The 15,707-nt window shown below is 49.9% G+C and overlaps 1 protein-coding gene and 1 long non-coding RNA gene across 3 annotated transcripts in view; one reads left to right on the top strand and one right to left on the bottom strand.

Annotated features, from left to right (window-relative positions):
- Positions 1-5,769, bottom strand: part of erp44 (endoplasmic reticulum protein 44) — a 128,557-nt gene extending 122,788 nt beyond the window's left edge. The window contains exon 1 of the mRNA XM_085988191.1: positions 5,522-5,769. Coding sequence (XP_085844317.1) covers positions 5,522-5,719 — 198 coding nt within the window. The 5' untranslated portion in view covers positions 5,720-5,769. The remainder of the gene's footprint in view (positions 1-5,521) is intronic.
- Positions 5,770-5,785: 16 nt separating this feature from the next.
- The window catches only part of LOC147117308 (uncharacterized), a 64,346-nt gene continuing 54,424 nt past the window's right edge, over positions 5,786-15,707 (top strand). For both annotated transcript variants that reach the window (XR_015078418.1, XR_015078417.1), the window contains exon 1: positions 5,786-6,080. This is a non-coding gene — a long non-coding RNA (uncharacterized LOC147117308). The remainder of the gene's footprint in view (positions 6,081-15,707) is intronic.

The raw sequence follows: 15,707 nt of genomic DNA, 5'->3' as shown, positions 1-15,707 counted from the left end.
TGGAAAAGCTGAACTAGTTCTGGAGCACAGGTCTTCAGCACTACAGCCAGGATGTTGTTGGAACCAAAAGCCTTTGCTGTATCCAGTTTCCTCAAGTTAAATGTTTGAAGACTGAAGCCATCATCTTCAGTTCCGCCAAAAACTCTAACCGAGCCACTGATTCCATCCAGCTTTCTGCCCACTGTCTCAGGTTGAACCAGATTGTTCGCCATCCTATTTAACTCGCAGTTGAGCTTCTGACTGCATAGCATCTCCATCACAAAGAGAGTCTACTTCCACCTTTGTAACATTGCACATCTCCATCCCTGTCTCAGACCATATGCCATTGAAACCATAATCCACACCTTTGGAATAGTTGAGTGTGGAGGTGACAAAGCTCTTTCTCTCCACCCTCCATAAACTTCATATCACCCAAAACTCTGCTGCCCATATGCTATCCTGAGACTGGAGGAGGCAGCGGACCTGGGCAAGACCAGAGCGGGAGCAGAACGAGAGGTGTAGCGGTGATAAAACGAGTACGGAGTGCAGGCCCGAGTCCGGAGGAGGCAGCGGACCTGGGCAAGACCAGAGCGGGAGCAGGGCGAGAGAGGCAGGAACTCAATAGAGGCAGAATTTGAAGAGTGACGTCAGAGTAGAAAAAGAGATGTCGGCACAAGGGAAGGAGCTGCTTGGTGAGTAGCTGGTGAGTGTTTTTTTTTTTTAAAGTTTATTTCAGCTAAGTTAGTTCACAGTATATTATAAGAGAGGCATTTGCAGGGCAGCGCAGTCCCGTGGAGTGCACATCCTGTGCCATGTGGGAAGTTCTGGATGCTTCGCGTAGCCTGGACGACCACATATGCAGGAAGTGTCACCAGCTACGGCAGCTCGAGATCCATGTTTCGGAGCTTGAGCAGCGGCTGGAGTCACTGTGGTGCATCAGCGAGGCTGAGAGTTATGTGGCTAGCATGTTTCAGGAGGTGGTCACACAGCAGCTTAAGAGTATGCAGGCAGAGAGGGAATGGGTGACTGCCAGACAGACGAGGAGGACCAGGCAGGTAGCGCAGGAGTCCCGAGAGTGCATCTCGCTCTCCAACCAGTATTCTGTTCTGAGTACTGGTGGGGGCGATGATTCCTCTGGGGAGTGCAGCCAAAGACAATTCCATAGCACCATGGGTGGCTCAGCTGCACAGGGTGGGGGGGGGGGGGGGGGGGTGTTGGAGAAAGAATGTAAGGGCAATAGTGGTAGGGGATTTGATAGTTAGGGGAGCAGACAGGTGTTTCTGCGGCCGCAGATGTGACTCCAGGATGGTATGTTGCCTCCCTGGTGCCAGGGTCAAGGATGTCACTGAGCGGCTGCAGGACACTGAGGGGAGAAGGTGAACAGCCAGAAGTCGTTGTCCATATCGGTACCAACGACATAGGCAGAAAGAAGGATGAGGTCCTGCAGGCAGAGTTTAGGGAGCTAGGAGAGAGATTAAAAAGCAGGACCTTAAAAAGGTAGTAATCGCCAGATTACTCCCGGTGCCACGTGCTAGTGAGTACAGGAATAGGAGGATAGAACAGATGAATGCGTGGCTGGAGAGATGGTGCAGGAGGGAAGGCTTTAGATTCCTGAGGCATTGAGACTGTTTCTGGGGAAGGTGGGACCTGTACAAGCTGGATGGGTTACACCTCAACAGAGCCGGGACCAATATTCTCACGGGGAGGTTTGCTAGTGCTGTTGGGGAGGGTTTAAACTAGCTTGGCAGGGGGATGGGCACCAACATATAGGAGTAGAAAAGAGGAATAAGGTGCATAAAAGGGTGTGTGTGTTGGATAGTACTAGAGAAGAAAGTAGTACTAGAGGCAGAAATAGTACCATATTAGATAGGAGCAGACGAAGAAAGACTACGAAAAATTCAAATACGTGTTGAGAATGCATGTACGTAAACTTACCCAAGTGTGGTGAATAAAGTTGGTGAGCTACAAGCACAATTAGCTGTGCGGCAATATGATGTTGTGGCAATAATGGAAACGTGGCTTAAAAACAGTGAGGACTGGGCACTTAATATTCAGGATACAAGGTGCTCAGAAAAGATAGGGAAGGAAAAAAGGGAGGTGGGGTGGCAGTGCTGATTAAGGAAGACATTGTAGTGTTAGAAAGGGAGGATGTTCTTGAGGGGACAAGGACTGAATCCATTTGGTTGGAGTTGAGGAGAAAGAGGGTATGATCACACTATTGGGGGTATTCTATAGGCCTCCAAATAGTGAGAGGTAGGTAGAGGAGCAAATCTACAGGGAAATCACAGAGATATGCAAGCGCTATAGAGTGGTGATATTGGGGGACTTTAATTACCCAAATATCGATTGAGAAAATGCTAGGGTAAAGGGAAAGGAGGGGGAGGAATTTCTGAAATGTGTTCAGGAGAATTTCCTTGACCACTATGTTCTTGGCCCAACTAGGAAGGAGGCACTGCTAGATCTGGTGCTGGGGAATGAGGTGGGCCAAGTCGACCAAGTGTCTGTGGGAGAATACTTGGGTACGGGTGATCATCATATCATAAGATTTAGATTAGCAATGGAGAGGAGCAAGGAACAATCTAGAGTGGAACTTCTAAACTGGAATAGGGCTAACTTCAACGGGATGCGAAAGGATCTAGCCGGGGTAAAATGGAACCAAAGACTGACAGGAAAAACTGTGACAGAACAATGGGTGATCTTTAAGGAGGAGATGTTCCAAGTACAGGCTAGGTACTTTCCAACAAGAGGGAAGGATAAGGGAACCAAAGCAAGGGCTCCTTGGATGACGAGGGAGATAGAGAAGATGAACAAACAAAAAAAAAGGGTGTATGATGCATGTCAGGTGAATTCTTCAATTGGGAACCAGACCAAATACAATAAGTTGACAGGGAAAGTGAAGATGAAAATAAGATTGGCAAAGAGAGAATGTGAGAGTAGAATGGCGGTTAGCATAAAAGGGAACCCAAAAATCTTCTATCGGCGGGTAGTAAGTGGCGGGGTGGGGCCTATTGGGGACAAAGATGGTGATATATGTTTAGATGCGCAATGGCAAGGCTAGAATACTCAATGAGTACTTTGTATCGGTGTTTGCTAAGGAAGTGGATGCTGACAAAATATCAGAAGTGGAAAAGGTAGAAGCAATGGAAGGGGTGAAAATTGATAGACTGGATGTACTAGAAAGGCTGGGTATGCTTAGAGTGGATAAGTCGCCTGGTCCAGATGGCTTGAATTGGGGAAGGAGATAGCGGAAAGGCTTGCCATAATTTTCCAATCTTCCTTAGATGCGGGGGAGGTGCCCGAGGATTGGAAAGTGGCAAATGTGACACCATTGTTCAAGAAAGGGTGCAAGAACAATCCTGGAAACTACAGTTTAACATCAGTGGTGGGTAACAACAATAATCAAGGAAAAAATTAACAGGCACTTGGATTGGTTTAAGCTAATTAAGGAGAGCCAATACAGATTTGTAAAAGGCAAATCATGTTTGACTAATCTAATTGAATTTTTTGATGAAGGGAATGCAATGGATGTTGTCTACATGGATTTTAGGAAGGTGTTTGGCAAAGTACCACATAGAAGGCTGGTTAACGAAATTGAAGCTCATGGAATAGGTGGGTCAGTGGCAGCTTGGATAAGGAATTGGCTTAAGGGCAGAAAACAGAGTGTTGTGGTAAATGGCTGTTTTTCAGACTGGAGGACTGTAGACAGTGGTGTTCCCCTGCATTTTGGCAGAAGGAACAGGGAGAGGCAATATACAGTTAATGGCATAGTTTTACAGAATGTGCAGGGACAGAGGGACCTGGGAGTTAATGTGCATAGATCCCTGAAGGTGGCAGGACATATTGAGAGAGTGGTTAGCAAAGCATATGGGATCTTGGGCTTCATAAATAGAGGTATTGAGTACAAAAGTAGAGAAGTTATGCTGAACCTTTATAAAGCACTGTTTAGGCCACAACTGGAGTATTGCATCCAGTTCTGGTCACCACACTTTAGGAAGGATGTAAAGGCCCTTGAGAGGGTGCAGAGGAGATTTACCAGAATGGTTCTGGGGATGGGGGATCTTAGCTACAAGGACAGGATGGAGAAGTTGGATTTGTTTTCATTAGAGCAAAGGAGGTTGAGGGGTGATTTGATAGAGGTGTACAAGATTATGACAGGTTTGGATAGGCTAGACAGGAAAAGGCTGTTCCCACTAGTTGATGGTACAAGGACTAGGGGACACAGATTTAAGGTTTTGGGCAAGAGATACAGGGGGGATGTGAGGAAAAACTTTTTTACGCAGCGAGTGGTGAGGGCCTGGAACTTGCTGCCAACGGAAGTGGTGGAAGCGGAGACACTCAATGTTTTCAAGGGGAGACTGGATAGGCACTTGAGGGAAATAAACTTGCAGGGCTACGGGGATAGAGCGGGGGAATGGGACTGACTGGATTGCTCTATAGAGAGCTAGTGCAGACTCAATGGGTCGAATGGCCTCCTTCTGTGCCATTATGACTCTATCCCGCACCAAGTCTTGCTCCCCAATCACCCAGCCCTTGCTAGCCTACACTGGCTCCTGGTCTTCCAGTGCCTCTTATTAAAATGCTCATCTTCATGTTTAAATCTCTTCATGGTCTTGCCTCTTATCTCTGCAACCACCTCCAACCCTAGCCTCTTGTACAAACCCCTGCCTATCCCCTCATCTCACCACTGGCGGCCGTCCCCACGCTCTAGAATTCTCTTCACCGTTCCACCTCTTTCTCCTCCTTTAAAGCCCACCTTTAAAATCAACTTTCACCAAACTTTGTCATTTCTAATATTTCTATACTTAGTTCCATATCGATTTTTGTCTACTTTTCTGTGCAGCTCCTTGGGTCGTTTTTCTAAGGAAAAAGGCGCTATATAAATTCAATGTTGTTGTTGTTGAGTAGGATTAAAAAGACCATCTAATTCCAATTAAAAAAATCAGGTCAAGACCGAGTCTTGGTACGAAGGAGAAGAGCAGCATCGAGGCACACACCAAACGCCCTCCGTTTCCGGGTGCCTGGACCAAACTATCAGCCTATGAAAGGCGGACACAACACACCGACCAGGCAAAGCCGCGGGGCTCATTCCACCAGTTCCGGGAGAGACTCAACCGGCAAATGGAAGGATTTAAAGAACCAGTCCTTGACGGCAGCAAGTTCTGCTTACAGAGAACATAAAACGGCCGTTAAACTCTCATTTTTAATCCCATTAACGCCCCAGCGAAAAGCCAGAGGCGAGGCTTCGCCTCCTTGGTACTCGGTACCGGCCTGGGCCGGGGGACCGCCCAAGACAGCGAACAAGCGGAGCCACCGAGGGACACAAAGCACCGGCCGCGGGCACCCGACGTGGGAGGGTGCGGCACAGGCTCGGTGCCGGCTCCAAGGACAGCGGCTCAGCCAGGGGCCTCGACAGCCAGCCTCTCCCCGGCTGTGACGGGCGGTCGGGCTCTCTCTCCCCTTCCTCTCGGACCGGCGTTAGGCCGAGGCCCCGCTCTGAGTACAGGAACCGAACGGGAAGTTACTAAAGGAACGAGGGACTCACCAGCAGGAGGAGGATGTGTCTGATGGAGTGAGAGTGCAGCAGAGGCGCTGTAAATTTCATGGTATTGGTGTCGCTAGGCTGGCTGCGCTCGACACTGCTTCCTCTGCCCGGGTATCTCTTTCTCCGCTCCACTCCACTGACACCGCAGGCCACCCCCGGAACCAGATCCCCGCCACCCGGCGGAGGGGGAGGAAACATCGCACAAGCACTTCCTGCCTGTCGCACTACACGCCGGGGGTTGTAGTGCCAACGCCCCTCCGTCAACGTTTGTTTGAGGAGCGGCTGCGGAGGGAGACTACAAGTACCGGAATGCAGCGCGCGGCTGGCAGTACAAGAGGGGGAGTTAAGAAAAATGTAATTTTGTTGATAAAGAAATTAGTGCCTGAATTAATAGCTGGAGTCCGACTGCCGGAGGGTAAACTCGCGAGTTGATTCCTTTATTTCGGACACTGATCGTGGACGTTGACTGTGCTGTTACACAAGTGGAAGGAAAGAATCAAAAGAGCTTCAAGTTGAAAACTTGTCTCCGGGTTTTTCCTGGGCCTTTCGGCAGCTGCAGGTAAAAAACGTCGTAGCAATCATACTGTGAGCTACTGTTGACTAATGACGCCTTTTCGTTTTATTCTAATGTGTGAAAAGAATGTGTAACACCAATTGATATGGTTGGCGCTGAAATTAAGGTCTTCAACATTTTTGATTTTTAAAGAGGCCGTGAAAAGGAAAATGGCAAATCATTTTCATTTGGGTACGGAGAAGAACATGATGTACGGATAAGATCATGCACATGATATGATAATGGTGTGTTTATCATGTCAAACATATTTGTATCTAAAAGTTCTATGGAAATAGGGAGTTGAAGAGTGTCGAATTGCGTCAGCTGTGGCTCAGTTGGTAGCACTCTCGCCTCTAAATGAGAAGGTTGTGGGTTCAAGTCCCACTCCAGAGACTTGAGCACAAAAATTTAGGCTTACACTCACAGTTGCACTGTTGGCGGTGCCATCTTTCGGATGAGATGTTAAACTGTTGGAGCTATCGTCTTTTCAGATGGGGCGTTAACCCGAGGTCATGTCTACCTGTTCAGGTGGACGGAAAAGATCCCATGGTACTATTTCGAGTTCTCCCCGGTGTCCTGGCCAACATTTATCCCTCAATCAACACTTTAAAAAAAACATATTATCTGGTCATTATCACATTGCTGTTTGCAATTGGCTGCCTTGTTTTCATTACAACAGTGACTACACTTCAAAAAGTACTTAATTTTTTTATTCATTGATGGGATGTGGGCGTCGCTGGCTAGGCCTGCATTTAGTGCCCATCCCTAATTGCCTTTGAGAAGATGGTGGTGAGCTGCCTTCTTGAACCGCTGCAGTCCATATGGTGTAGGTACACCCACAATGCTGTTAGGAAGGGAGTTCCAGGATTTTGGCCCAGCGACAGTGAAGGAACGGCGATACAGGTCCAAGTCAGGATGGTGTGTGGCTTGGAGGGGAACTTGTAGGTGGTGATGTTCCCATGCGTCTGCTGCCCTTGTCCTTCTAAGTGGTAGAGGTCGCGGGTTTGGAAGGTGCTGTTGAAGGAGCTTTGGTGAGTTGCTGCAGTGCATCTTGTAGATGGTACACACTGCAGCCACAGTGCGCCGGTGGTGGAGGGAGTGAATGTTGAAGGTGGTGGATGGAGTGCCAATCAAGCGGGCTGCTTTATCCTGAATGGTGTCGAGCTTCTTGAGTGTTGTTGGAGCTGCACTCATCCAGGCAAGTGGAGAGTATTCCATCACTCTCCTGACTTGTGCCTTGTAGATGGTGGAAAGGCTTTGGGGAGTCAGGAGGTGAGACACTCGCCGCAGAATTCCCAGCCTCTGGCCTGCTCTTGTAGTCACAGTATTTATATGGCTGGTCCAGTTCAGTTTCTGATCAATGGTAACCCCCAGGATGTTGATAGTGGGGGATTCAGCGATGGTAATGCCATTGAATGTCAAGGGGAGATGGTTAGAGTCTCGCTTGTTGGAGATGGTCATTGCCTGGCACTTGTGTGGTGCGAATGTTACTTGCCACTTGTCAGCCCAAGTCTGAATGTTGTCCAGGTCTTGCTGCATATGGACACGGACTGCGTCAGTATCTGACGAGTCTCGAATGGTGCTGAACAGTGTGCTGTTAATTGGCTATAAAGCGCTTTGGGACATCCTGAGATTGTGAAAGGCGCTATATAAATGCAAGTATTTATTTCTTTGTTAGGACATGTACAAACTACAGGCACTTGGTGAACATTGCTTGGTTTTGAATTTCCTAAACTTACCGTGTACACTGAAATAGCACCTTGACTTGGTAATACCAATATTGCTTCTGAGTCAGAAAGTTGTAGTTCAAGTCCCTCTCTCGGAATTGAGCGCAAAATCTAGGCTGATACTCCAGTACAGTACTCGGGGAGTGCAGCATTGTTGGAGCTATTGTCTTTTCAGATCGGGCATTAATGCCAAGGTCCTGTCTACCTGTTCAGGTGTATGTTAAAAATCCCAAGACATTATTTGAAGAAAAGCAAGTAGTTCACCCACCACTAACTGGTCGTCCATCTCATTTGCTGTTTTGAATCTTGCTTTGTGCAAATTAGTTACTGCGTTTACTGACACAACAATAGTGACTGCACTTCAAAAATAATTGATTTGATGCGTCGTGGTTTTGGATAAAGTATTCGGAACCGTTTGCTGGAACATTATCTTTAAAAAGCACCAATGGAACAGGCCATATTAGATTTAGTGATGAGGAATGAATGAGAATTAGTTACCATAGTAGTGACAATAAGGGAACATCTTGCAAATAGTGACCATAATATAATAATTAATTACATTTGATATTGGGTTTGAGAAGGAGAAGGGAAAGTCACCAAGGTTTTAAATTTAACTAAGGCAAGCTTCAAATGGATGAGAAATAAATTGATCACAGTGGCTGAACTGTTAATAGGCAAACCGATGGACAAACAGTGGGAAATATTCAAAGAGCTATTTGGTGGATTACAAAACGAGTACATAGCCCTAAAAGGCAAAGCTGCATTTATGCAGTGAAGCAAAGGAGGTGATATACAGAATCAAGCTAAAATAAACTGAAAGTTAACATGCAGGTACGGAAAGCAAATGGTATGTTGGCCTTTATTGCAAGAGGATTTGAGTATAAGAGTAAAGACGTCTTACTGCAATTATATAGGGCCCTGGTGAGACCACACCTGGAGTATTGTGTACAGTTTTGGTCTCCTTACCTAAGGAAGGACATACTTGCCATAGAGGGAGTGCAGCAAAGGTTCACCAGACTGGTTCCTGGAATGGGGGGATTGTCCTACGAGGAGAGATTGAGTAGACTAGGTGTGGTAAACCACGTTCACTATCGTATCACTGTTAGTAGTTAGCACTGTTCACCACTGTTCGTTATAACTGTATCACTGACCACTATTGTATCACGGTACGAGGTCGCCTCTTGCCACACTGCTATACCTGGGATGACCACCGCCGACTCCGCCTTGGCTCCACCCACCAGGCCAGGTATAAAGGTGAGCGACTGACTGGTATTCCTCCTGCTTGGATCGGATCACCCACGAGAGTGGGCTCTGTTATTTAGTCAATAAAAACCTTTAGTCACCTTCGTAACTCTTCGCCTTTTATTGGAGGAATTGATAGGTATATCAATTTTATTGACTAAATTTAATGATGTCCGACAACGAGTCACAACCGGCGGAGGAGCCACCAGCGCAGCTCCCAGGAGCACAGCCACACCAGCCAGCTTGGCTGCGAGCCCTCAGACCGCCGTACCTGGACCTGAACCCACGAGCAGCAAACTCAGCCGCAGACTTTAAACACTGGCTGGTCTGCTTCGAATCATACCTGAGAGAATCCAGCGTCCCTCAGGCATCCAAACTAAGTGTCCTGCAGGCGCAACTGAGCCCGAGAGTATACACTCTCATCGAGGACATGACTACCTACGAGACCGCCATCAACCTGCTGAAACAGAAGTACCGGACCCCGGTAAACTACATGTACGCTAGGCACCTCCTAAGATCACGGCCGCAACAGCCAGGAGAATCAGTAGCCGAATTCTCACAGGCGCTATATGCACTCGCCAGGAACTGTGACTTTAAATCGGTGTCGGCAGCCGAAAATACTGAAGATAATATCCGCGACGCATTCCTGAAAGGCCTACGGTCCGAGTACTCACGGCAAAGACTGCTGGAAGCTAAAGACCTCAGCATGGAAAAAGCTGAAGCCCTCGCTATCTCCCTGGAAGTGGCCCACCAAGATCAGGAAGCATTCACCAGGTACTGCTCGCGACCCTGGGACTCGGGCCCGACCCCTACCACAGCACCCTTCCCAGCGCCGCCCCCGGGACCTACCTCTGCGTCGGCGTCCCGGACCCGACCGGCCCCGCCACCCCCGGCACCGGCCCCGACATCGGGCATCCGCGATCGGGCCGCCGGCTGTTTTTTTTGTGGCCAGGAGAAGCACCCGAGGTCGCGCTGCCCAGCCAAGAACTCCACATGCAGAACCTGCCTGAAGAAAGGCCACTTCTCCAAGGCCTGCAGGAGCGGATCCTCAGAGGCCAGCAGTGCCGCATGCGAACTATGGGGGCGGCCATCTTCGTTTAGGGCAACTGAGGCCAGCATCCCCACACATGAGTCATGGGGGCGGCCATCTTTGTTTAGGGCAACTGAGGCCAGCATCCCCACACATGAGTCATGGGGGCGGCCATCTTTGATTAAGGCAACCGACCCCAATAGTGCCTCATGTGAGCTACGGGGGCAGCCATCTTCTCCGTCATTTTGCCCTACCTCGTGGGAGACGCCATTTTACTCACCACGCCCGACCGCCTCGCCCGCAGATGACAACGACTCGCTCAGCTACACACTAGCTTCCGTCACCCTGGACCAAGCCCGCCCGCACCATCTGTCCAAGTCAATGATGGACATCAAAGTGAACGGCCACGCCACGACCTGCCTGTTCGACAGCGGAAGCACGGAGAGCTTCATCCACCCAGACACGGTGAGCCACTACTCCCTCTCTGTCCTACCAACGCGCAGCCGAATCTCGATGGCATCGAGGTCCCACGCCACGGACATCAGCGGCTACTGTGTCGTGACCCTGTCGGTTAAGGGCATGGAGTATAAAAACTTTAAACTCCTCGTCCTCCCCCATCTCTGCGCTGCCGTCCTACTAGGGCTGGACTTCCAATCCCACCTCCAAAGCGTAACCCTAGCATACGGTGGACCCCTCCCCCCACTCACAGTCAACAACCAGCAAACGTTAAACCGCCCACCGCGTAACACCTGCAGCCTCTCCACCCTCAAGGTCCCGCCACCCTCTCTGTTTGCTAACCTTACCCCTGACTGCAAACCCGTCGCTACCAAGAGCAGGCGGTATAGCGCCGGGGACAGAGCCTTCATTAGCTCTGAGGTGCGGCGCCTCCTGAAAGAGGGCATTATCGAGGGGAGCAGCAGCCCCTGGCGTGCCCAGGTCGTAGTCGTAAAGACCGGCGATAAAAACCGCCTGGTCATCGACTACAGCCAGACCATAAACAGATATACCCAGCTGGACGCATACCCCCTCCCCCGCATATCTGACATGGTCAATCAGATTGCACAGTATAAAGTATTCTCGACCATCGACCTGAAGTCGGCCTACCACCAACTCCCTATCCACCCTGAGGACCGCCAGTATACCGCCTTCGAGGCGAATGGGCGCCTATACCACTTCCTTAGGGTCCCCTTCGGTGTCACTAATGGGGTCTCGGTCTTCCAAAGGGAGATGGACCAGATGGTTGACCAGAACGAACTGCAGGCTACATTCCCCTATCTAGATAACGTCACTATCTGCGGCCGCGACCGGCAGGAACATGACGCGAATCTGGAGAAATTCCTCCGTACGGCCCAACGGCTGAACCTCACCTACAATAAGGAGAAATGCGTGTTTAACACCACCCGCCTTGCCATCCTCGGCTGCGTAGTGGAGAACGGAATCATCGGCCCCGACCCAGAAAGAATGCGCCCCCTCATGGAGCTACCCCTCCCCCACTGCCCTAAAGCACTTAGGAGAACCCTGGGGCTTTTCGCCTACTATGCCCAATGGGTACCCAATTACGCGGACAAAGCCAGACCCCTCCTGAAAGCCACTTCCTTCCCCCTCACGGAGGAGGCGTGCGCGGCCTTCTCCCTCATTAAGGGAGACATAGCCAAGGCCACGATGCACGCAGTGGACGAGTCCATCCCCTTCCAGGTGGAGAGCGACGCATCCGACTTCGCCTTAGCCGCCACCCTAAACCAGGAGGGGAGGCCAGTGGCCTTCTTCTCAAGGACCCTACAGGGCCCCGAGATCCGACATTCGTCGGTCGAGAAAGAGGCCCAGGCGATCGTGGAGGCAGTACGGCGCTGGAGGCACTACCTGGCAGGCAAACGATTTACCCTCCTCACCGACCAGCGTTCGGTGGCTTTCATGTTTAATAACAAGCTGAAGGGCAAAATCAAGAATGACAAGATTTTGAGATGGAGAATCGAGCTCTCCACCTACGATTATGAGATCTTGTACCGGCCAGGCAAGCTGAACGAATCCCCTGATGCCCTTTCACGAATGACATGCGCCAGCGCGCATATCGATAGGCTTCAGACCCTCCACGACCAGCTCTGCCACCCCGGAGTCACCAGACTCTACCATTTCATTAAGGCCCGCAACCTGACCTACTCCATCGAGGAGGTCAGGACCATGACCAGGAACTGCCAGACCTGTGCGGAGTGCAAACCGCACTTCTATAGGCCGGACCGAGCAAGCCTGATCAAGGCCACCCGCCCCTTCGAGCGCCTGAGCATCGACTTTAAGGGGCCCCTCCCGTCCTCTGACCGTAATGTGTACTTCCTCAACATCGTTGATGAGTACTCCCGTTTCCCCTTTGCCTTCCCCTGCCCCGACATGACCAGTAGCACGGTCATCAAGTGCCTGAATGCCCTCTTCGCCTTGTTCGGGTTCCCGAACTATATACACAGCGACCGGGGCTCCTCCTTCATGAGCGAGGAACTCCGGCAATTCCTCCTAGAGAGAGGTATTGCAGCAAGCAGGACCACCAGCTACAACCCCAGAGGTAACGGTCAGGTGGAAAGAGAGAACGCGACGGTATGGAAGGCCGTCCTCTTAGCCTTAAAGTCTAAGGGCCTCCCAACCTCCCGCTGGCAAGAAGTCCTCCCGACAGCGCTGCACTCCATCCGGTCATTACTTTGCACGGCCACTAACACCACCCCCCATGAACGAATGTTCGTTTTCCCCAGGAAGTCGACTACGGGAACCACTCTACCAACCTGGCTGACCGCCCCGGGGCCGGTCTGGCTGCGGAAACACGTGAGGGCCCATAAAACGGACCCCCTGGTCGAGAGGGTGAACCTCCTGCACGCCAACCCCCAGTACGCCTACGTGGCGTACCCAGACGGGCGGGAGGACACTGTCTCCCTACGAGACCTCGCACCCTCAGCCGATCCGGAAACACCGCCACCACCCCCCCCAACCCCAGCCCAGGTAGACGGCATGCCGGAACCCCACGAGCCCTCGCCGACCACGCAAACACCAGCATCAACACCGGATAAGGCACCAGCACCGGATAAGGCAACACCACCGCTGCGGCGATCGGAGAGGCTTACGAAGCCTCCGGACAGACTGACCTACCAGAATTGGTAGTACACTTCACCCCGCCGGACTTAATTCTAAACAAGGGGTGAATGTGGTAAACCACGTTCACTATCGTATCACTGTTAGTAGTTAGCACTGTTCACCACTGTTCGTTATAACTGTATCACTGACCACTATTGTATCACGGTACGAGGTCGCCTCTTGCCACACTGCTATACCTGGGATGACCACCGCCGACTCCGCCTTGGCTCCACCCACCAGGCCAGGTATAAAGGTGAGCGACTGACTGGTATTCCTCCTGCTTGGATCGGATCACCCACGAGAGTGGGCTCTGTTATTTAGTCAATAAAAACCTTTAGTCACCTTCGTAACTCTTCGCCTTTTATTGGAGGAATTGATAGGTATATCACTAGGCTTATGTTCTCTAGAGTTTAGAAGAATGAGAGGTGATCTCATTGAAACATACAAAATTCTTGACAGGGTCGATGCAGGGAGGATGTTTCCCCTGGCTGGGGAGTCTAGAATCAGGGGTCACAGTCTCAGAATAAGGGGACGGCCATTTATGATTGAGATGAGGAGAAATTTCTTCACTCAGGGCGGTGAATCTTTGGAATTCTCTACCCCAGAGGGCTGTGGAGGCTCAGTGGTTGAGTATATTCATAGAAGCATAGAAGATAGGAGCAGGAGTAGGCCATTCGGCCCTTCGAGCCTGCTCTGCCATTCAATGAGATCATGGCTGATCATCCAAATTCAGTACCCTGTCCCTGCCTTCTCCCCATACCCCTTGATCCCTTTAGCCTCAAGAAATATATCCAACTCTTTCTTGAATATATTTAATGAACTGGCCTCCACCGCCCTCTGTGGCAGAGAATTCCACAGGTTCACCACTCTCTGGGTGAAGAAATTCCTCCTCATTTCAGTCCTAAATGGCTTACCCCTTATCCTTAGACTATGACCCCTGGTTCTGGACTCCCCGGCCATCAGAAACATCCTTTCTGCATCTAGTCTGTCCAGACCTGACAGAATTTTATAGGTTTCGATGAGATCCCCTCTCAATCTTCTAAACTCCAGTGAGTATAAGCCCAATCGAGACAATCTCTCCTCGTACGTCATTCCTGCCATCCCAGTTATCAGCCTGGTGAATCTTCGCTGCACTCCCTCCATGGCAAGAACGTCCTTCCTCAGGTAAGGTGACCAAAACTGCACACAATACTCAAGGTGCGGTCTCTCCAAGGCCCTGTACAACTGCAGCAAGACATCCTTGTTCTTGTACTCGAACCCTATTGCTACGAAGGCCAACATACCATTTGACTTCTTAACCGCCTGCTGCACCTGCATGCTTACCTTCAGCGACTGGTGCACAATAACACTCGGGTGTCTTTGCACTTCCCCTTCTCCCAATCTATTGCCATTCAAATAATAATCTGCCTTCCTGTTTTGGCCACCAAAGTGGATAACCTCACATTTATCCACATTATAGTGCATTTGCCATGTTTCTGCCCAATCACCCAACCTGTCCAAATCGTACTGGAGTTTCACGACATCCTCCTCACAGATTACCCTCCCACCCAGCTTTGTGTCGTCTGCAAATTTGGAGATATTACATCCAATTCCCTCGTCCAGATCATTAATCTTTACAATCTATATTAACGATTTGGAGGAAGGGACCGAGTGCAACATATCTAAGTTTGCCGATGATACAAAGATGGGAGGAAAAGCAGTGAGTGAGGAGGACATAAAAAACCTGCAAAAGGACATAGACAGGCTAAGTGAGTGGGCAGAGATTTGGCAGATGCAATATAATGTTGGAAAGTGTGAGGTTCTGCACTTTGGCAGAAAAAATCAAAGAGCAAGTTATTATCTAAATGGAGAGAAACTGCAAAGTGCTATAGTACAAAGGGATCTGGGGGTCCTGGTGCATGAAACACAAAAAGTTAGTATGCAGGTGCAGCAGGTGATCAGGAAGGCCAATGGAATCTTGGCTTTTATTGCAAGGGGGATGGAGTATAAAAACAGGGAAGTCTTGCTGCAGTTATACAGGGTATTGGTGAGGCCACACCTGGAATACTGCGTGCAGTTTTGGTTTCCATATTTAAGAAAAGAGGTGGTTCAGAGAAGGTTCACTCGGTTGATTCCAGAGATGAGGGGGTTGACGTATGAGGAAAGGTTGAGTAGGTTGGGCCTCTATTCATTGGAGTTCAGAAGAATGAGAGGCGATCTTATCGAAACATTTAAGATTGTGAGGGGGCTTGATCGGGTGGATGCGGTGAGGATGTTTCCACTGATGGGTGAGACTAGAACTAGGGGGCACAATCTTAGAATAAGGGGCTGCCCTTTCAAAACTGAGATGAGGAGAAACTTCTTCACTCAGAGGGTAGTAAATCTATGGAATTTGCTACCCCAGAGAGCTGTGGAAGCTGCAACATTAAATAAATTTAAAATGGAGATAGACATTTTCCTAGCAGATAAGGGAATTAGGGGTTACGGGGAGAGGGCAGGGAAGTGGACGTGAGTCCAGATTCAGATCAGCCATGATCCTATTGA

Source organism: Somniosus microcephalus, chromosome 5 (assembly GCF_052327205.1).
Source record: "Somniosus microcephalus isolate GS21.2 chromosome 5, FLI_Smic_1.0, whole genome shotgun sequence".
Taxonomy (NCBI): Eukaryota; Metazoa; Chordata; class Chondrichthyes; order Squaliformes; family Somniosidae; genus Somniosus; species Somniosus microcephalus.
The sequence above is the reverse complement of the archived record's forward strand: the minus strand, read 5'-3'. Positions and strand labels throughout refer to the sequence as shown.